Source organism: Gobio gobio, assembly GCF_949357685.1.
Source record: "Gobio gobio genome assembly, chromosome: 18".
NCBI classification, from domain to species: Eukaryota; Metazoa; Chordata; class Actinopteri; order Cypriniformes; family Gobionidae; genus Gobio; species Gobio gobio.
In genome coordinates this window covers 47,066,452-47,090,443 of record NC_137111.1, presented here as the reverse complement: position 1 = coordinate 47,090,443, position 23,992 = coordinate 47,066,452, and the positions used below count along the sequence as shown (strand labels likewise).

General features: G+C 38.3%; 1 protein-coding gene across 4 annotated transcripts in view; it reads left to right on the top strand.

Annotated features, from left to right (window-relative positions):
• arid4b (AT-rich interaction domain 4B) overlaps positions 1 to 23,992 on the top strand; it is a 168,525-nt gene that overhangs the window by 40,855 nt on the left and 103,678 nt on the right. For all 4 annotated transcript variants that reach the window (XM_079843602.1, XM_079843604.1, XM_079843601.1 and 1 more), the window contains exon 3: positions 19,074 to 19,184. In XM_079843602.1, coding sequence (XP_079699728.1) covers positions 19,074 to 19,184 — 111 coding nt within the window. The remainder of the gene's footprint in view (positions 1 to 19,073; positions 19,185 to 23,992) is intronic.

Below are 23,992 nucleotides of genomic sequence, written 5' to 3'. Positions count from 1 at the left end.
ACCTGAATGTAAAATAAGTTATGGGACCATAAAGACAAATGAAAACATAAAACGGAAATTGAATCACTCAAATATTTATTGAAAACACACACAAATAAATAAAAGCTAAGCATATTTCCTCTGGAAAACAGTTTGTTCAAGTCTTTGGAGTCCTGGAACTCAGGAATAAACATGATAACTTATACAGAACCAAAACTATTTACATTTTTCCAAAAAAAGTCCAGGCGCTTTTGGCCTCTTTGGATTTTGGATATTTACTGGTGCCAAGCCTCAAAACAGTTCCTATCAGGAACTTCTCCTCAAACTTTCTCCTCAAACTTTTTCCTCAAACTTTCTCCACAAAACTACTAAAAACTGTAGCGCGTCTCTCTCTCTCTCTCTCTCTCTCTCTCTCTCTCTCCTCAACACTAGCAGTGCGTCTCTCTCTCTCTCTCTCTCTCTCTCCTCAACACTAGCCGTGCGTCTCTCTCTCTCCACAATAACAGAGCTGTGGTTCATGCGTAATGACGCACACCAACGTGGATGACGGATCAGCCTGTCATTGGTCAAACCCTCATCCAAAATGGCAGCTAGCATCGCGCTAGCGGCAAAAATGACGGAAAATGTATAAATTATGGACATCAAGTGGATATATCTTGGATGTAAGCGTTTTGATTTATTGCTGAACAACTCCAAAAAGATGCACATGTTCCAGGCTGGATAGAAAACCTTCTGTAAAGGCTACAAAGACACCCCCGTGATGGCTAGCTCGTTAGCTTTCTGCTGGAAAAAACGGTAAGAAAATCGATAAAAGTTTCATGAAATAATATAGATATTTATCGGAGGTGCCGTGTGACGTCGTGGGCGATGCCGTCGGGCTCTGAGGGTTAACAAAACAATGCAAAACGATAGTAATTTTACGATTAAATTAACCTTATGATAAATTTTCCTCCGCTGGTGCCTCTGCTCTCAAATGTTAGTCTGGAGCTCTGTATTCTCAAAGTATTATTTGTAATACAGTGGAAATGAGTAGATTTGGTTAGCATGTTGATTTACGGTGTGCACCCCTACATTTTCTGTTCGGGCAGATCAGTAATAAAGTTGAATATTAGCTTTCAATCTCTCAGAGATCCAGTGCGGTCACGCCGCTGCTTTTCCACGTAAACGTGCCCTAAACTAGGGGTTCCCAAACCTTTGTTAAAATATTAAAAGAATAGTTAATTCAAAAATAATCATTGTCCTCATTTTCTTACCATCATGCATCTGTTTTCCATACAACAACCAGTCCTTCCAGAAAAATGCGGCTTTTTAAATTTTGTGATTGTTGCGGGCAAAAATCCTTGATTATGCCGCACAATTTCTTAAAAAATGCGGTGGAAAATGCGGGATATTTATGCAATTTTATGCGATAAAATTGCGGGAACTTGCAAAAACTGCTGTTTGATGAAAAAGAGAAAAAAAGCACTACATCACAGAAAGTGCTGGAATATTAATTTCTCATCTTGTTTTATTGAAGACCTTAATAAACACATGGCTCAAATTTACAAAGCATCGAGTCAAACAAGTTCTGAAGCTTTACAAAAGGAATATGCTACAACTTCTGAAAAAATGTATAAATAACTTCTGGTTTTACAGAGGTAGCTTTACAAAACAGACATTTGAGTGCTTCCCATGCACAAAGTGCAATCTCTTAAAGTCGGCGTGAAACGGAAGTTGAGATCGTCTTTTTCTCCTTATTGTGACGTATATCCGAGTGAAACGGCTTCTGAAATTAGAAAAAATGTAGGGCGAGGCTTGATTTTCGTCCGGGAATTGATTGGATCGTTGGAAGTTGGGCGTTGCTAACAAAATGGAGGCAGATTTGAATGCCAGTTTGCACTCAGTTGTGGAGAAAAACTCGATCTATCTCTAAAATAAATGTATTTTCTGTCTAAATCTTTTCTACATATGTTACTGAGCATATTTCCTCACTTTTCGCTGGTTTATGCTATAGATTTAACTTATTTTAAGCCTTTTATGGCTTTATTTCTGTCAAACTTTTTTCTCAGCTCTCCCTGATAAGCGCGTTCACACACGCTGCATTCCTCAGTGCGAGCCGTCACCACAAGCTGTTCGTCCGACTATAATGAGTAATTTGTACATAAAAAAAGCTTTTATTTCTCATATATTTCTCTCTTTTTGCCTCAAGTCCTTCCTGAAGAAGGTATTGTGTACACCGAGAAAAATGCACCTAACCACCATATTGCTGATAGTGACAGGTTTCTGAGAAGCGGTGCAGAAACGAGACAGGGGGCGATAACCCCGCCCTCACACCATAGCTCCGCCCTCGCGCCATAGCTCCGCCCTCACACCATAGCTCCGCCCTCACACCATAGCACATGACCGGGAGAGAAGAGAAGTCGTTTCGATGGGGGCGGGCTAGTCAATGTATTTGATTAAAGATTATAAGGGTAAATTAATTTTTAAAAATGAATGAAGTGCACAGATAAATCAGTTATAGTAAACACCACAATATTACATATAAAAATATGAATTGTAAAATTTGATTTCATGCCGTCTTTAAAGGGTTAGTTCACCCAAAAATGAAAATTCTGTCATTAATTACTTCCCCTCATGTCGTACAAAGTCCATCTCACTACAGTGGTTCTACAATAACTTTATGAAGCGATGAGAATAGTTTTTGTGCTAAAACCTAAAAAACGACTTGTATAGTGATGACCGATTTAAAAAATACAGCATCATGAAGCTTTGAAGCGTTATGAATCAGCGAGTCGATTCAGCGGTTTGAAGCGTTATGAATCAGCGAGTCGATTCAGCGGTTTGAAGCGTTATGAATCAGTGCGTCGATTCAGCGGTTTGAAGCGTTATGAATCAGTGCGTCGATTCAGCGGTTTGAAGCGTTATGAATCAGTGCGTCGATTCAGCGGTTTGAAGCGTTATGAATCAGTGCGTCGATTCAGCGGTTTGAAGCGTTATGAATCAGTGCGTCGATTCAGCGGTTTGAAGCGTTATGAATCAGTGCGTCGATTCAGCGGTTTGAAGCGTTATGAATCAGTGCGTCGATTCAGCGGTTTGAAGCGTTATGAATCAGCGAGTCGATTCAGCGGTTTGAAGCGTTATGAATCAGTGCGTCGATTCAGCGGTTTGAAGCGTTATGAATCAGTGCGTCGATTCAGCGGTTTGAAGCGTTATGAATCAGTGCGTCGATTCAGCGGTTTGAAGCGTTATGAATCAGTGCGTCGATTCAGCGGTTTGAAGCGTTATGAATCAGTGCGTCGATTCAGCGGTTTGAAGCGTTATGAATCAGTGCGTCGATTCAGCGGTTTGAAGCGTTATGAATCAGTGCGTCGATTCAGCGGTTTGAAGCGTTATGAATCAGTGAGTCGATTCAGCGGTTTGAAGCGTTAAGAATCAGTGCGTCGATTCAGCGGTTTGAAGCGTTATGAATCAGTGCGTCGATTCAGCGGTTTGAAGCGTTATGAATCAGTGCGTCGATTCAGCGGTTTGAAGCGTTATGAATCAGTGCGTCGATTCAGCGGTTTGAAGCGTTATGAATCAGTGCGTCGATTCAGCGGTTTGAAGCGTTATGAATCAGTGCGTCGATTCAGCGGTTTGAAGCGTTATGAATCAGTGAGTCGATTCAGCGGTTTGAAGCGTTATGAATCAGTGAGAAGCGATTCAGCGGTTTGAAGCGTTATGAATCAGTGAGAAGCGATTCAGCGGTTTGAAGCGTTATGAATCAGCGAGTCGATTCAGCGGTTTGAAGCGTTATGAATCAGTGAGTCGATTCAGCGGTTTGAAGCGTTATGAATCAGCGAGTCGATTCAGCGGTTTGAAGCGTTATGAATCAGTGCGTCGATTCAGCGGTTTGAAGCGTTATGAATCAGTGCGTCAATTCAGCGGTTTGAAGCGTTATGAATCAGTGCGTCGATTCAGCGGTTTGAAGCGTTATGAATCAGTGCGTCGATTCAGCGGTTTGAAGCGTTATGAATCAGTGCGTCGATTCAGCGGTTTGAAGCGTTATGAATCAGTGAGTCGATTCAGCGGTTTGAAGCGTTATGAATCAGTGAGAAGCGATTCAGCGGTTTGAAGCGTTATGAATCAGTGAGAAGCGATTCAGCGGTTTGAAGCGTTATGAATCAGCGAGTCGATTCAGCGGTTTGAAGCGTTATGAATCAGTGAGTCGATTCAGCGGTTTGAAGCGTTATGAATCAGTGCGTCGATTTAGCGGTTTGAAGCGTTATGAATCAGTGCGTCGATTCAGCGGTTTGAAGCGTTATGAATCAGTGCGTCGATTCAGCGGTTTGAAGCGTTATGAATCAGTGCCTCGATTCAGCGGTTTGAAGCGTTATGAATCAGTGAGTCGAATCAGCGTTTTAAAGCGTTATGAATCAGTGAGAAGCGATTCAGCGGTTTGAAGCGTTATGAATCAGCGAGTCGATTCAGCGGTTTGAAGCGTTATGAATCAGTGAGTCGATTCAGCGGTTTGAAGCGTTAAGAATCAGTGCGTCGATTCAGCGGTTTGAAGCGTTATGAATCAGTGCGTCGATTCAGCGGTTTGAAGCGTTAAGAATCAGTGCGTCGATTCAGCGGTTTGAAGCGTTATGAATCAGCGAGTCGATTCAGCGGTTTGAAGCGTTATGAATCAGTGAGTCGATTCAGCGGTTTGAAGCGTTATGAATCAGTGCGTCGATTCAGCGGTTTGAAGCGTTATGAATCAGTGCGTCGATTCAGCGGTTTGAAGCGTTATGAATCAGTGCGTCGATTCAGCGGTTTGAAGCGTTATGAATCAGTGAGTCGATTCAGCGGTTTGAATCGTTATGAATCAGTGAGAAGCGATTCAGCGGTTTGAAGCGTTATGAATCAGTGAGAAGCGATTCAGCGGTTTGAAGCGTTATGAATCAGCGAGTCGATTCAGCGGTTTGAAGCGTTATGAATCAGTGAGTCGATTCAGCGGTTTGAAGCGTTATGAATCAGCGAGTCGATTCAGCGGTTTGAAGCGTTATGAATCAGTGCGTCGATTCAGCGGTTTGAAGCGTTATGAATCAGTGCGTCGATTCAGCGGTTTGAAGCGTTATGAATCAGTGCGTCGATTCAGCGGTTTGAAGCGTTATGAATCAGTGCGTCGATTCAGCGGTTTGAAGCGTTATGAATCAGTGCGTCGATTCAGCGGTTTGAAGCGTTATGAATCAGTGAGTCGATTCAGCGGTTTGAAGCGTTATGAATCAGTGAGAAGCGATTCAGCGGTTTGAAGCGTTATGAATCAGTGAGAAGCGATTCAGCGGTTTGAAGCGTTATGAATCAGCGAGTCGATTCAGCGGTTTGAAGCGTTATGAATCAGTGAGTCGATTCAGCGGTTTGAAGCGTTATGAATCAGTGCGTCGATTTAGCGGTTTGAAGCGTTATGAATCAGTGCGTCGATTCAGCGGTTTGAAGCGTTATGAATCAGTGCGTCGATTCAGCGGTTTGAAGCGTTATGAATCAGTGCGTCGATTCAGCGGTTTGAAGCGTTATGAATCAGTGAGTCGAATCAGCGTTTTAAAGCGTTATGAATCAGTGAGAAGCGATTCAGCGGTTTGAAGCGTTATGAATCAGGCGAGTCGATTCAGCGGTTTGAAGCGTTATTAATCAGCGAGTCGATTCATGATTCGGATCGCGTGTCAAACTGCTGAAGTCATGTGACTTTGGCGATCCAAACCGCTGATTCGACTCACTGATTCATAACGCTTCAAACCGCTGATTCGACTCACTGATTCATAACGCTCCAAACCGCTGAATCGACTCACTGATTCATAATGCTTCAAACCGCTGAATCGACTCACTGATTCATAACGCTTCGAAGCTTCATGATGCTGTTTTTTTGAAATCGGTCAACACACCGGGAAATTGCTTTGCGCAGTCTTTTGCTGTTATTTTTGTTGGCAAATGTGAATTTGCGTGCTTCATCATGGTTTCACCGATATCTGGTTTCACCACGGAGTTTGCAGCTTTTCGATGACGTCCACGTCGGGTAATTACGTCACTTCAAAACGTTCCCATGGCAACAGGGGGAAATGGCGGCTCTTGTGTGAAGTAAACTAACATTTTTCAACTTTCTGCTAATATATGACTTTTTTGCAACGAAAATGCAGGGATTATGAAATCTTGCTAGCCCCACATATTTTGCACGCGTAAATAGGCAATTTGAAATGCGGCCCCCGCATAAATATGCAAACTTTGGCTGATTATGCATTAAATCATGCGATCGCGTTTTTCTGGAGGGACTGAGCAACAGGTCATAGTGACTGATCTCTAGCCTTAAAAACAGTGACGTGCACTATATTCATCTCTCAATGGATGTATGACTTCAGAAGAATATAGCACATCATTCTCATCGAGTGTTTAAAGAAAGTAAAAGAAATTAAAGTCACACATGTTTGGAACGGCGTGGCGGTGAAGGTGTTCATTTTTGGGTGATTATGTGATTATGGGCTGTAAACTGAAAGCCATGTAACGCTCATGAACTCAGCAGATTATAAGAAGATTTTGAACGTTTTATCTGCACGCCTCACTAAAGGGGATTCGGAGGATTTCTGAAAGTTAAACTGCTGAAATAAACTCTTCTTGAAGCTGAGAGTCGCTCTGCTCATGCATGAGCTGAATACACCTCACGGGCTCTGAATATATGAAGCCAGATAAGTAATAAGTGTGTTTGCTCAAGGCCTCCTGACCTTCAGATCGCGCTCATCTCCAGTCGGTCACCATCTGTGTCCGAATTTGCTGAAATGGGTTTTTTAAGGCTGAGTATCTCTCACCATCACCTAACCCTAACCTAACCCTGACTTTCTGCAAAAAATTGAGTTTAGAAATAATTTTTACTCTTTCTAAGCATTTCAAAGAAATGCATTGAATATATCTTGGAGTTTTGAAGCAGAACGACTGAAAAACATGTCAAATATGCACTAATAATCTCAAGTTTGCTTCGTACACGGCAAAGATGCATTGCATTGTGGGATGCCCTATTGCTCTGGTTGCACACTTTGGCACTTGTTAGCATAGATATGTATATGTAGATGCCTCATTCGACCTCTCCAGGCACGTCGACGCGCCGCAATTTTAGAACGGTCAACACTTCAGATGCTGTCAATCATCACTCGCATGAAAAACAACAGCCTCTGTAAAGCCCAGCTCGCGCTATAATATATTTAAATTCCCGAAGAAATTGGATCACCTTTCACAGGTGACAATGTGTTGGTTTGTGTTTTCATATTTTAAATAAATGTATAATAATTAGGGCTGTCAAAAGATTAATCGCGATTAATCGCATCCAAAATAACATTTTGTGTTTACATAATATATGTGTGTGTACTCTGTTAATTATTATTTATATATAAATACACACACATTCATGTATATAAATAAGAAATATTTGCACGTATATACTGTATATACATTTACATAATCTATAATATATATAAATATAAATGTTTTATATATAAAAATAATATTTTTTCCCTAAATATATACGTGCTTGTGTGTGTATTTATATATAAATAATACACACACATATATTATGTAAACACAAACTTTTATTTTGGATGCGATTAATCGCGATTAATCTTTTGACAGCCCTAATAATAATTGATCATTTTTATACATATCTATGCTTGTTAGTAGTAGGGATGCACCGGTTGACCGGCCAAAAACCAGAACCGGCCGGTTTTTGCTTCTAGTGTGCGATCGGTTTTCTTTGTATTTTTCTGCCGATTTTTCCGGAAGTGCGCCCGCGTGCACACACGCCTATATTGCAATCATTCACGAACATGAACTTGTCACTTGTGTTACAAACGGAAACTGGAGAACTGAGGGAAGAGACGAGATGCTGAAGGGAATGAAGAGCCGCTTTCCTGCGCGAGCTGAAGTTGCGTGAGCTGAAGTTGCGCGAGCTGAAGTTGCGCGAGCTGAAGTTGCGTGAGCTGAAGTTGCGTGAGCTGAAGTTGCGTGAGCTGAAGTTGCGTGAGCTGAAGTTGCGCGAGCTGAAGTTGCGCGAGCTGAAGTTGCGCGAGCTGAAGTTGCGTGAGCTGAAGTTGCGTGAGCTGAAGTTGCGTGAGCTGAAGTTGCGCGAGCTGAAGTTGCGCGAGCTGAAGTTGCGCGAGCTGAAGTTGCGCGAGCTGAAGTTGCGCGAGCTTAACTCTCCGCCTGCACAAGCGCAGATGTGAGCGTTCATTCAGCTCAGCTTCTCACGTGTTGGATCGGATGAGAACCAAACAGACTAACTTGTGACAAAGCCGAAAAATTTCTTTTTGTAGCCTAAAGAAGAACATGCACTTTAGAAATGAAATACTATCAGTTCTGTAGCCTATGATGATCATTTTTATCTGGTAACACTTTAGAATAAGGTTCGTTTGCTAACATGAGTTAACTACATTAGTTAACATTAACTAATAATGAACTGCTTTTATAAAGCGTTTATTAATCTTTGTTAATGTTAGTTTCAACATTTACTAATGAGAGAGAACTGCATTATTAAAATCTTGTTAACATTAGTTAATGCACTGTGATGTTTATATTAACTAACGTTAACAAAGATGAACAAATACAGTAACAAATGTACTGCTCATGGTTAGTTCATGTTAGTTAATACATTAAATAATGTTAACTAATGACCATTATTCTAAAGTGTTACCTTTTATTTTACCTTAAAATGACATTGACTTAATTTGAGTTAAAAAGCACCTGCTGTAACATCTTAGTTTTTTTTCGTTGCACTAAACATTTGATTTAACATTTTGGAACAATTATATACTTTGGTTTTATTGAATTTCACTGGTAAAGACTTTTTTTCTTTACACTGAATGTAAAAACAAATGCTGATTTAAGTAACATCTTTGTTTGGATTGCAGAAAATGCAGTTGTTGCCTTTAATTTCACCTTTCAGCCTTTTCATTTCCAATTCAAAGTCCCGTTAATTTCAGATTGCGGACTTGTTTATATTAGCCAAAAGCCAATTTAGCCTTTTAAATACCAAATAAACATCTTGTTCATGTATACTTCATTCTTTTATTGTGAAAAAAAATAATAAAAAAATTCGGAAATTGTATCGGAATCGGCCAGTTTTCTTGAATAAAATCGGTATCGGAATCGGCCATGTAAAATCATGATCGGTGCATCACTAACTAGTAGGTCATCTGGGCATTTGATGCATATAGATAATTCACATACTATGCACGGTATGGAAATGACATGCTTCACCTGTAAATGTGGGACTGATTCCTGTTCTCAGAGTGATTTGTGGTTGTTTTCCGTCCAGTCTCTGGCTTCTCCATGTCCGTAGAGCTGCTGTTGTTTCTCTGGGCCGCGCGAGGAGGACTGATGGCAGTCATCTAAGAGCAGATTGTCAGGGCTGTTAGTGTGATGTTAATGAACATCTGTGCCGTGTCTGCTGATGCCCGTCAGGCTGAGAGCCACAGGATGGGCAGCGCTGCAGAGCATGCTGGGTACTTCACTCTTTGGCAGCGCCACCGAAAGAGACTGAGAGAGCTTGTGACCGTCTAGCTGGGAACCTAAACAGAAGTGAATTGTGACATACATGTTAAGGAAATAAAGGAAAGAAACCGTTTTATGCATGTTCACAAAAAATTAGGGCTGTCAAAAGATTAATCGCGATTAATCGCATCCAAAATAAATGTTTGTGTTTACATAATATATGTGTGTGTACTCTGTTAATTATTATTTATTAGTGCTGGGCATCGATTACATTTTTTTTACTAATTAATCACATTTTTTCTGTAACTAATCGCAAGTTTTTAATATTTTAAGTTTTTAATATTTTGATATTGTAATAATTTCAGTTACTCTCCAAATTAATGTATAAACAATTTAAAGACAGTATATTTTAAACATGTGTTGTATTGTCATGTTTTTATGAATGAAGGCCAGTATCACTGAAGTCTCTATGAAACATTAATGACGTTACATTACAGTATAACTGAAAGCTCCCAATTTCAACATTTATTAGGCTTTAAAAAACAACTTTTAATTTAAGTGAACTTAAAAACAATCTTTACATAAACCCAAAATAATAAATGTTATATTTACCCATGGCCTTCCCTGTTAGACATATACAGAAATGTAATAGTTATCAAACACCTTTCTTAACTGCATAAATAATAAATGAAATATAGATGAATCATCATTAAAGCTACACTTTTCTCTGTTCCCGTTGTTCTTTGATGAACATTAATGACGGACATCATCAGTGCTACTGTCACTTTAAGAACAGCCGCGGATCTCACGCGCTGTCCCGCGCATCTCATTTCCTCACAACTCTTTAAGTTCATTTAAGACGTTATTTAACTAATTTAAGACTCCTAATATGAGAATACTCAAAATCCTCTGTGTTTTTGTTTGTTCAAGAGCAAAAGAGAACTCGATGTGAGCAGGAAACTGACGCGAGTCTATCTATGCGTCGACTGTGTTTGTGTGTGTGTGTGTGTGTGTGTGTCAGTGTCCCTTGATTAGCTGACATGAGGCATCCACACACACACACACACACACACACAGACACATACAGGACACTGGCATACAGCGCGTTCTCTTGTGTCTTGTCGCGCTTGGAAGCATTTACATGAATAGGAGCGTGATGATCATGTAACGCTAAGCAAAAATTTATATAAAAACGGACGCTGCGTTATTTGCGTTAAATATTTTGTAATGCGTTAAGCTGGAAAAATTAATCGCCAGCGTTAACGCGTTAATTTGCCCAGCCCTATTATTTATATATAAATACACACACAAGCATGTATATATTTAAGAAAAAAATATTATTTTTATATATAAAACATTTATATTTATGTATATTATAGATTATATAAATGTATATACAGGCAAATATTTCTTAAAGCTACACTGTGTAACTTTTTTAGTTTATTCTTAGCTAAAAACACTTAGTTCTTTCAAAAATACATGTGCTCATTAATGCATATTTACTTCTTTCAAGTAATAAAGTATTCTCGTAAGTTTATAATATGCCATTGAAAATACATACGGGTGAGGGTTCGAATGCGGGTCGCCATGTTGCTCCTCCATCTTGAAAGTACATTAGCCAAAGAGGGACATACCCGTGAATTCAAGCTTCGCCTTTTGCGTTTTAACACTCGATGGCACCGTGTCGAATGTGGACGAGGGCGAACTGGAAGCCATGTTAATCTTGGACTAAATCGGCCACCGTAGGAGTTAAAACGAAATCGGAATTGAGAGGAACAGAAACTAATATTCACTGGATGGTCATATACCTTTTCACCACTAGATGGGGAAAATATCACACAGTGTAGCTTTAAATATATACATGAATGTTGTGTATTTATATATAAATAATAATTATACACAGTAAACACACATATATTATGTAAACACAAACTTTTATTTTGGATGCGATTAATCGCAATTAATCTTTTGACAGCCCTACTAAAAACGTATTACAAAATATTACATTTTACAGAAGAAAATTGTTCACAAATGGGCTATTATTAATCAGAACCGTTTCCAACTAAGTGATTTTCATGCCGTTCAGTTCAGATGAATGGTCCTCAATCGTGAACTTTAGTACTGAACTCCACACTTAAAGGAAAAATGCTGTTAAAGTGGGCGTGGTTTAGCGGCGGAGTGCAGGGGGACGAGGGGAGACTGACCGCACATCAACGGCTCTCATTAAAAGCATCAAAGCTTCACACAAATGCACGCTGCAAATGACCATTAAGCTACACGCAACACAATACACACATGGATTTGTAAGCTCACCGTTACACAAATACATATACTTTGACAATTCAATGTACACGCAATTTGTTCTCTGCATCGAAAATATATATGAATACCTTTGATAACTTTTGAGGCTTATTTTGTGGAGTTTTTATAAGCCGTTTGGTCGGTTAAATGGCTGTGAAGAGCGGTTACACTCACAGTGTGGATGAATCGCGTCTGTATGAAGACTCAGGATCTATTGAAGAGAACGTAGGCGACGCAGAAACTCATACAAAGTGGAAAAAACACTCGTTTTTGATCCATTAATGCATCTCTGGCTTACTGTGTGCGATCTCACTGTTTGAAGCGCCAGTCAGAGGAAAAAGCCTATCAACACGTGCGGTCATGAATAATTAAGCAACGCGTCTTCTCATAGGACAAAGACACGCAGTCTCGTGAATAATTATGAGACACCGATGAGTCATCGCCGTAATATAGTACAAGAAAACGTCACAGCCTATGTCACCCGGAAGTTGGAACTAGAGCAAAAAGGTTTAAAATTAACTATTTTTTTCTCACACATTCAAAACTAACAGATGGTAACATGATGATGTTCAACACACATACTTCTGTTAAAATCTCAGAAAATTTGGTTTAGAGTTTCACGACCCTTTAAATGCTATTCATTCCAGCACTGCTACTGAATCTATAACATGAATACCCAAATGAATGATTCTTATGAGTCATTTACTTATTTTTAGTGAATCAAAAACACTTGAATCAGTCTGAACAGTTACTGAATCATTCTTACTCAGAACCGTTTCCAATATTCATGCCGTTCAGTTCCATTTATTACTCTAGATTGTTCATTTTAGCACCAAACACCATACTAAAACAGCAAAATACTCCATTCAGTCGGACACTGCTACTGATTCTGTAACATGAAATGTATAGTGATCAGTGTAGGCCGAACACCAAATGATTGATCGTTTGGTTCTTTTTAATGAATCAAACACACTTGAATCATTCAGAACCGTTACTGAATTATTCTGACTCATGTTAATCTTTTCGCCATATTTCACTCCAAATGAACCATTGTTGTATTTAAAGCTTTTATCACTAACATCAGTGTTTTGACTCACTGGTTGTTAACTCTTTCCACGCCATTGACTGTATTTTCTGTGTTTTCACTGTTATACGGTAGGGGGCGCTATTACACATCTTCTGAAAGAGTACAGACTCTTCGGATCCAAAAAAAAGGAGAAGAAACGAGCGATAAAAGCGTTGCGTATGCACGTTGGAGTCTGAAAATCCCACGATTTGTTTAAAATTTAGCTTTTTACCCACATTCAAGTGTTGATTTAAAAAAAGAATGCATTAAACTAAATGTTTTTCATAATTTCTTTCTGAAACATGAGCTCTTGAAACTCCGCCCTCTTCCTGAAAGGGGACGGGGAGCAGCGGCTCATTTGCATTTAAAGAGACACACACAAAAACAGCGCATTTTCGCTCACCCTCGAAAAGTGACAAATTTAACAATGATTTATGAAATCTTCTCAGAGACTTATTTTACATCTTGTAAAAAGGGGCATAATAGGTCCTCTTTAAACAAATTAGAACCATTAAACTTACAATTCCCATCTCTATTCATCATTCTGGTCCATATTTTCACTTTTGGCTTTCGGAGATGTGCTAAAAGTTGACATATTTCGGTGAGTTTGTTCCCTATGAATGCTCGGTCCCTGGATGGACACGTATGGATAAGAGCTGAAAGGACTCATCAAGCCGTCACCAAGTGATCGTGACTTATAGATGGACACACACCCGAGGTCAGTAATATGATAAAGCCTTTAGAGTGGTCATTCAGTTTTTCAAACATTACTGAGCAATCTTACCTTCACAGCTGTTGCTGTTGGGCCATAATGTCAAAGATTTGCTCTCTTCTAATGCCATTTTGAATGTGCAAAATGAAGAAAGAAGATTGAGGAAGTCTGCCAGTAGGTCATTAACTCACAGTTAAGTGGGTAAAACTCATTAAAACATGTCCAGGCCACATTTCAGTTTCTTTCGGCTTTTAACGTTTTTATTTAAATTATAAAACGTTTTTTAATGTTAATAATAATTGAACTTATTTAATTTTATGATGTCGTTTTTTATATATTAAATAATTACATTTTCCTTTTATTTAAAGGCAATGGAAGTCCTTTGTGTTTAGATGGGATTTAAACAGAATTTTACAGAAATGATACAACACAATCCGGTGAAATGCTATCGCTGTGGCCCTTGTGATGTGTGCTGATGCGGTTCATTTACATATTGATTAAGTTCTTTGTAAAGTGCCAACGATTACTAAATCAGTTCTGTTTGTTGTTATCGGTTTTCAATGAAGCTTCTCTCGTTTTAGTGGACTGTGATAAGACTGAATCAGACCTCTCCATTACGCTTTTCTTTGCCCAATTTTATGTTGAGGAAACATCGATTTGAAGACTAGCGTTAGTAGTTGAGCTTCTTTTCTTCCATGGCCAGTGCGTTCAGTGCAGTTTGACTAAGCGCTCTTGCATCTGTTAAACAGCACAAAACACATGCTTTCTTTCCTGTACCTAATCATGTGATCATCAGAAACATCAGCTCTTTTGTGGTTGTGTGTTGGTTAAGGCACTTGTCATCTGGCAGTCGGTGGTTTGTTGTAAATGTAGCAGCTGTGTTTCATTTACTGACGCTTTAGAGCTGGTATGATGGCTTTTTCTGTCTTCAGCGTTCAGTTTCTCTGCTAATGCAACAGTTGCACAAAAAGACTGAGTGCGTCTTGACATGGTTAGTAAAACAATGTTCAGGGAGTCACAATGCGATTGCAAAACAATTCTCAATGTATCTGTGTTTTTCAGCAGCTAATTGGTAACACTTCATAATAAGGTCCTATTAGTTCATTAACTAATATTAATGAGCAATGCATTTGTTCGGGTATTTATTCATCTTTAGGGCCCTTTTTTAATGATTTGCGCACATGGGCTGAAGCGCGCAGGTGCACTTACACCGTGTCTACACCAGACGCAACAAAGCGACCGTGCAAAGCATTTGTCCTTTATGTCAGTACGTCAGAAATTAGGTGTGTAGCAGTACACAAAGCTGACGGTTCGGTTTGTACCTCGGTTTTGAAGTCACGGTTCGGTACGGGTTCGGTACAGCAGTTTTACAAAATTGCTTTTTATTTTTTTTTATTAAAGGGTTAGTTCACCCAAAAATGAAAATTCTGTCATTAATTACTTCCCCTCATGTCGTTGGACACCCGTCAGACCTCCGTTCATCTTCAGAACACAAATGAAGATATTTTAGTGTAAATCTGATGGCTCTGAAAGGCCTCTATTGACACAATGGCACGGTTCACTCTCAAGACCCTTAAAAGGTACTAAAGACGTCGTTACAAAGTCCATCTCACTACAGTGGTTCTACAATAACTTTATGAATCGGCGACAATAGTTTTTGTGCGCAAAAAAACCGAACTTACATAGTATAAAAATAACGACTTACATAGTGATGACGATTTCAAAACAAGGCATCATGAAGCTTCGAAGCGTTATGAATCAGTGAGTCGATTCAGCAGTTTGAATCGCCAAATTTCAGCAGTTTGGCGGTTTGACACGCGATCCGAATCATGAATCGACTCACTGATTCATAACGCTTCGAAGCTTCATGAGGCCGTGTTTTGTGGATTTGAAGCGAGAGCATTTGATGAACGTAAACAATGTGTGGAGAGCATTCGCTCAATAACTCTTCATTTTGATAAATTTACTAGCAATTTCGGAGTGAAAATTGTTTCTACAACAAATAGTTTTTAGTGTAGATCATTCAGATGTTTGTTCTTTGACTCTTTTGGTTAAAAATGTAATCTGGGCTCTCAAGAGAAGTCCAGCTGGCTGTTGTCTCCAGAAACCAATCTTCCCAGAGTCCTAATCTCTGATTCCTCTGGATATGAAGAAACCTGGACTGAAAAGAGCGTTTATGTGTAATGTCTGAAGTCTTCACGTCATGTTCTTGTGGGTGTCTGGATGTCTAATGACTCAATCAGTAGCCTTGGGAACCCTAGTGTCTGTGTTGGTTAAGATGTTATGCCAGTGGGTGGGTGGGTGGGTTATCTCACGGCCTGTTCGCTGGTAAAGCACAAACTCTTCAAACAAAAGAGAGACGGGTCGTCAGGGTCAGGAACACAGAGCCGGTCCACCTACACATGCTATTCCTGCTCTCACTGTCATCTTAAGATCAATAAAAGATGAAGTGTAGTGAGTGTTCAGAGCTGAGGTGTGCTGGCCGAGTGTGTGTAAGGTGACGTTATACGTTAATCACAGATTATGATGAGAGACACCGCCTCAACTGGAGCGCTAATGGTGCGTTCACATGAAGATGTGATGAGAGCTCTTCAGTTATTTCTCTCAGTAAAACTAAATATATGTGTACAATCTGTGAGATCCAATTTAATTTCAGGGTTCCCGCGGGGTCTTAAAAAGTCTTAAATTTTTTGACTTAAAACGTCTTAAAAACGGACAGATTTTCTGTAAAATATAAATTTTATTATTAGTAGTATTATTATTATATTGTTATATTTATTCTAGGGCTGTCAAAAGATTAATCGCGATTAATCGCATCCAAAATAAAAGTTTGTGTTTACATAATATATGTGTGTGTACTCTGTTAATTATTATTTATATATAAATACAAACTAGGGCTGAACGATACATCGAATTTTCATCGTCATCGCGATATGAACTCGCGCGATGAACACATCGCAACAGACAGCCTGACACGATGAATAAGGGAAAACAGTTTATTACATGCGCCAATCTGAGTAACGTATTCTGAATACTTGGATTACTTCCACATTGAATTGCATTTTATAAGTGTAGGAATGCGGCCATCAAATCCTGCTTACTAAACATATATTATAAAATATTCAGCTAACGTCAAACGGGGCCAACGGCTCTTGGGCTAGTAAATCAGCGCATAGGAGAACATTATGCGCTGATTTACCAGCCCAAGAGCCGTTGCACGTTAAATAAGCAGGAGCACCGGCGGTGGTCGGCCAAAATACTTTTTTTTTATTTATTTATTTTTTTTATGTGAAGCTGTTTTACGTGAATATTATGACACGAGTGTAGCACAGTTTTATTTACAAAATAAATAATAGGTTCGCAGTTAAATGTTACATCACAGCCATGGAAACATTATGGATTCATGCCGATCGAGGCTTTATGTGGTGAGACAAATTTAAGTTTGCTTGCGTTTTGCGATCTGGTCACACGATTTTCCACGAATTTAACAATAGGCTTACTCCATTTTATTCTACTGGACATGGAATCTCTTATTTATTTTCCCAAATCCTCATTTACGTCTCTGACAGGGGATTAAACATTTCTTCCTTGTTTGATTTATTTAGGAGTAGGCTATATTCGCATCATTTACTGTGGTAAAGTAGAAAAGGTAGGACAGATACATTTTACTTCAAACTTTACTTTATTTAACACAGTTTGTGCTGCTATTGGACTTGGTTTTGTGAGATTTTGTGTATAGCGCATTTCATACACGCCGGAGAATTTTAGTTTCGCTTTCTCTCACAGCGCATAATCAAACAAAGCCTACGTTCTTGACCCTGTGGAAGATAATTTCGTTCTTCACATTTTACTACAAGTAGCCGATCAGTTTTGGAACATCAGGAGAAAACATGAAGATATTAGAAAACGATGCTTCTTTCCTGCTCGTGTCATCCCTTTCAGCGCAAAGGCATATGACGCACATCTGTGGGGAAATATAATTTTTTTTTTTCTTAAACTAATATTTAACTTATATTATTTATATTTCGATTATTTACAGATATTTATTTAAATGTTTTACAGGCTGTAGTAGGCTATGTTGTTTCACTGACGGAAGTAGGCCTACTAAAATAAACACGCATGTTTGAGCCTTATATTTTTTATTTTCAAAATGTAGGCTATTTAATTGAGATATATACATATATATATACACCTCAATCTCAATTAAATAGCCTACATTTTGAAAATAAAAAATATAAACGAATAATATATTTAACGAATATATAACGAATTTATATATATAATATAGGCTAAAAATATATATTGGCATAGGCGTGCGTGCGTGTGTATCCGCCACCGCACAGTTGCACTGCCATGTTATAGTTCGTTCTCCATTCTCTTTTTTTTCTTTAATATGAAATGCTGTTTGAATACATATTCCGTTACTGCCCAACACTTTACACGACCTATTAAAGCACTAAGACATGGGAACAGTATAGCTATATTCACATTTGAATATTTATCGCAAGTCATATCGTCATCGCAATATTAAACAATGTTATCGCACATCGTAGCTTTTCCTCATATCGTGCAGCCCTAATACAAACACATTCATGTATATATTTAAGAAATATTTGCATGTATATACTGTATATACATTTATATAATCTATAATATATATAAATATAAAAGTTTTATATATAAAATTCATATTTTTTTCTTAAATATATACATGCTTGTGTGTGTATTTATATATAAATAATAATTAACAGAGTACACACACATATATTATGTAAACACAAACTTTTATTTTGGATGCGATTAATCTTTTGACAGCCCTAATTTATTCTTAAATACTCTATTTTTAATTTTTTAATAATTAAAATGTTATTGTAATAGTAATATTTCTAATTTTGTTAAATATTTGTATTTATCGAATATAATTATTATTATTAGTCTCCTTAATATATAAACATTAATATATAAAATGTTATATGCATACACTTTTCATTTATAAAATAAAAAAAAAACATTTTTACCAGAATAATCGCAATATTAGATATCTTCGCCAAATCGTGCATCCCTAGTTTGGAGTAGCCTGTTCAATCTCTATTAGGCTATTAATATGCTGTTTTGTCTATATATATTCTATTTGAGGGCAAGTTTGTTTTAGCCTATTTTCATTTTGCGCCTAAGGTTTTGGCCATTTTGCACCTTGTTGGCTGTGGAGGGTTACTAATGTCATTGCTTTATCTGTAAATTAAATTAATGCTTTTTCAATGACTGAATTAATTGAAATACATTTTTTTTATTTCTGTGATTTAAATAACTTTGGTAATGCGTCGTATAGGTCTTAAATTTCAATCTTCATGGTCTTAAAATGTCTTAAAAAGGTCTTAAATTTGACTTCCTGAAACCTGCAAGAATCCTGTAATTTACTCATTTATTTAAACTTGAAGGCTACATGCCTTCTTCGAGTGTAGGCACTTGAGCTCTTCCTCCGTTGCGCCACCAAAAGCGTTCTCATGACTTGACAGTGAAACTGAAGTGTGTGTTTGTGTGTTTGTTCAGACACTGGAGGAGCCCCCTTACCTGACCGTTGGCACTGATGTGAGTGCCAAATACAGAGGGGCGTTCTGTGAGGCCAAGATCAAGACCGCCAAGAGACTCGTCAAGGCAAAGGTGAGCCACTGAAACACAAGATGAGCATTTGAAGACGTATTTTGAATGCATTGATTAGGAAATAGTGATGCACCGATCACGATTTTACATGGCCGATTCCGATACCGATTTCCGATTTTTTTTCTTTACACGGTAAAAGAATGAAAGTATACATGAACAAGATGTTTATTTGGTATTTAACAGGCTAAATTGGCTTTTGGCTAATATAAACAAGTCCGCAATCTGAAATTAACGGGACTTTGAATTGGAAATGAAAAGGCTGAAAGGTGAAATTAAAGGCAACAACTGCATATTCTGCAATCCAAACAAAGATCTTACTTAAATCAGCATTTGTTTTTAAATTCAGTGTTAAGAAAAAAAGTCTTTACCAGTGAAATTCAATAAAACCAAAGTATATTATTGTTCCAAAATGTTAAATCAAGTAATGTTTAGTGCAACGAAAAAAACTAAGATGTTACAGCAGGTGCTTTTTAAATCAAATTAAGTCAATGTCATTTTAAGGTAAAATAAAAATGATCATCATAGGCTACAGAACTGATAGTATTTCATTTCTAAAGTGCATGTTCTTCTATAGGCTACAAAAATAAGTATTTCGGCTTTGTCACAAGTTAGTCTGTTTCGTTCTCATCCGATCCAACACGTGAGAAGCTGAGCTGAACAAACGCTCACTATCTACGCTTGTGCAGGCGCGGAGAGGTAAGCTCGCGCAACTTCAGCTCGCGCAACTTCAGCTCGCGCAACTTCAGCTCGTGCAACTTCAGCTCGCGCAGCTTCAGCTCGCGCAACTTCAGCTCGTGCAACTTCAGCTCGCGCAACTTCAGCTCGTGCAACTTCAGCTCGCGCAGCTTCAGCTCGCGCAACTTCAGCTCGCGCAACTTCAGCTCGCGCAACTTCAGCTCGTGCAACTTCAGCTCGCGCAACTTCAGCTCGCGCAACTTCAGCTCGTGCAACTTCAGCTCGCGCAGCTTCAGCTCGCGCAACTTCAGCTCGTGCAACTTCAGCTCGCGCAGGAAAGCGGCTCTTCATTCCCTTCAGCGTATCTCCTTCCCTCAGTTCTCTTCCGTTTGTAACACAAGTGACATGTTCATGTTCGCGAATGATTGCAAAATAGGTGTATGTGCACGCGGGCGCACTTCCGGAAAAAACGGCAGAAAAATACAAAGAAAACCGGCCGATCGCACGCTAGAAGCAAAAACCGTCCGGTTCCGGTTTTTGGCCGGTCAACCGGTGCATCCCTATTAGGAAAGACGGTTATGCTATTTTACCCCTTTTCCACCAGAATGAACCGGGTGCTAGTTCAGAGCTAGTGCTTGGTTCGACTGACGAATCTTCTAAGAACCGGTTTGCCTTTCCACATGCTAGAGAGCCGCCACAGAGCCAGTCTTACGTCACTGTATACGTCTCATCTTTCTCAGCAGGAAACACACACACACCAGGCCGATCAGCGCATGATATCAAAATACCACATGAGCGAATCAAAAGCATAAGGAGTCGTCTGCTCTCGCAGATGCATCTCGAACTAGCCTTCCATCAACACTGGCGAACGTTGTGTTACTATTGATGCTCATGGCTTTACGATCCTACATCGGGATCAAAACACAGCGAATCCAGCGCATTCGTGCAGCTCGCCGTCATTTGTATAGACGGAGATTACAATCGAGCCGCTATTAGCCACCAAAAATGGCGGTCACAAGTTTGTGTTGGTCTTGTTGGTCACGGTAACCCCAGCCCCTGACGCAAGCCGTTCTTACTTCTAGATAGGGCTGCACGATTTGGGGGAAATATCTAATTGCGATTATTCTGGGTAAAATTGCGATTTAAAATGTGATTATTATTATTTATTAATTTTTACTAATGAAAAGTTTGTATATTTTGTGTTTAAACATTTTGTGTTTATATATTAATGTGACTAATAATAATAATAATAATGATTATTATTATTATTATTGCTAAATAAAAATAATAAATATTACTATTACAATAACATTCATTATTAAAAAAGGTATCGAGCATTTAAGAATAAATATAACAGTATAATAATTTTACAGAAAACAAAAAATGATGGGTTACCTGTTAGTATGCGGACAGCCTATGACTAAAAATCATTAGAAAGGTCTAAGGATTTATTGTAAAAAACAATTATTATTATACAAATCTGTGCTTTTTATCTGTGATATCAATTTCTTAAAGTCTGTCTTTAATAGGAAATATGAGCCTCTCATATTATATGCATCCACTATGAAATATGCATCCACTGTGGGGATTAAAACTCCTGTACATTGAAGGAAAAACATAGGGATTGTCATATAAATTTATTTAGAGAGAAGTTTTATTTTTCTTATTTTCTACCCAAAAGTGTCATTCACACTGGAGGCCAGAGGGCGCCCTCGAGCAGAAACGGCACATTTGTGCCAGAGAAGTAATCGTTTGTTTTCAGGAAGGAAATCCCTAATGTGAAGCTGGAGCTGTATGCTGAATAAAACGAAGATAGAAACGCTTTGACTGATTAAACATGAAGATGATACTTCTGCGACAAGATATGGTGTATTTGAGTTCTTCAAGCCTTCTCTGGTATTTTCATAATAATAAAAGTATGCAGTGCTGATTGACATTCTGTGATAAGAAGCCACATCAGCTCGACATGTTATTAAATGTTGTATTTGGTTGGACAACAGGTTTATGAACGCTTCGCATTACTAGTTTGTGAAGATGTGTGACACATGCTGCTCAAACTCGCAGTGCTTTCAGACGGAGCAGCGTTTACTGATCTCAGAGCCGCTGGGCATTTATTTATTTCATTAAAATCGCAGCCTTTGCACTTTCATAATCGCACATTAGCCAAATCGCGATTGCGGTTCGATTTCGATTAATCGTGCAGCCCTACTTCTAGACCAGCAATGTTTTGGTGCTACTGAAGAAGCACTTTTCCTGGTTCAGAGTTGGTGCTTTGGGTGTGGAAAGACAAAGAACCGATTTGAAATTAGGCTCTGGCTCTGAACCAGCACTGCCTCGGTGGAAAAGGGGTATGCAAGGTGTTGAGTTTGATCGTAAACACAGTTTCATTATTTCTGTTACAACCATTCAAATGAACACCGAAGTACTGGGATGAAAGTTTATAGTTCAGATATAAACAAAATAGAGGAAATCACCTTCTGAAAGTAACTTTATGCTTTAAATAACGATTGTATCCATTACATTGTTGCACCAGTAGGTGGCGACAAATGTAAAAACAGTATCATATCTTTGCCATTGAATCATTCACTCAAGAGATTTGTTCAAAAACGTTGATTCGTCCAGTGATGAAACAAGTGAAGTCTTTATGAGTGAGTCATTGAATCATTCATTCAAGAGATTCATTCAAAAACGCTGATTCATCCAGTAATGAAGCAAGTGCAGTCTTTATGAGTGAGTCATTGAATCATTCATTCAAGAGATTCATTCAAAAACACTGATTCATCCAGTAATGAAACAAGTGAAGTCTTTGAGATAGTCATTGAATCATTCATTCAAGAGATTCATTCAAAAACGCTGATTCATCAAGTAATGAAACAAGTGAAGTCTTTATGAGTGAGTCATTGAATCATTCACTCAAGAGATTCATTCAAAAACACTGATTCATCCAGTAATGAAACAAGTGAAGTCTTTATGAGTGAGTCATTGAATCATTCACTCAAGAGATTTGTTCAAAAACACTGATTCATCCAGTAATGGAACAAGTGAAGTCTTTGAGATAGTCATTGAATCATTCATTCAAGAGATTCATTCAAAAACACTGATTCATCCAGTAATGAAACAAGTGAAGTCTTTATGAGTGAGTCATTGAATCATTCACTCAAGAGATTTGTTCAAAAACACTGATTCATCCAGTAATGAAACAAGTGAAGTCTTTATGAGTGAGTCATTGAATCATTCACTCAAGAGATTCATTCAAAAACGCTGATTCATCCAGTGATGAAACAAGTGAAGTCTTTATGAGTGAGTCACTGAATCATTCACTCAAGAGATTCATTCAAAAACCCTGATTCATCCAGTAATGAAACAAGTGAAGTCTTTATGAGTGAGTCATTGAATCATTCATTCAAGAGATTCATTCAAAAACGCTGATTCATCCAGTAATGAAACAAGTGAAGTCTTTATGAGTGAGTCATTGAATCATTCACTCAAGAGATTCATTCAAAAACACTGATTCATCCAGTAATGAAACAAGTGAAGTCTTTATGAGTGAGTCATTGAATCATTCACTCAAGAGATTAATTCAAAAACACTGATTCATCCAGTAATGAAACAAGTGAAGTCTTTATGAGTGAGTCATTGAATCATTCATTCAAGAGATTCATTCAAAAACACTGATTCATCCAGTAATGAAACAAGTGAAGTCTTTGAGTGAGTCATTGAATCATTCATTCAAGAGATTCATTCAAAAACGCTGATTCATCCAGTAATGAAGCAAGTGCAGTCTTTATGAGTGAGTCATTGAATCATTCATTCAAGAGATTCATTCAAAAACACTGATTCATCCAGTAATGAAACAAGTGAAGTCTTTGAGATAGTCATTGAATCATTCACTCAAGAGATTCATTCAAAAACACTGATTCATCCAGTAATGAAACAAGTGAAGTCTTTATGAGTGAGTCATTGAATCATTCACTCAAGAGATTTGTTCAAAAACACTGATTCATCCAGTAATGAAACAAGTGAAGTCTTTATGAGTGAGTCATTGAATCATTCACTCAAGAGATTCATTCAAAAACGCTGATTCATCCAGTGATGAAACAAGTGAAGTCTTTATGAGTGAGTCATTGAATCAT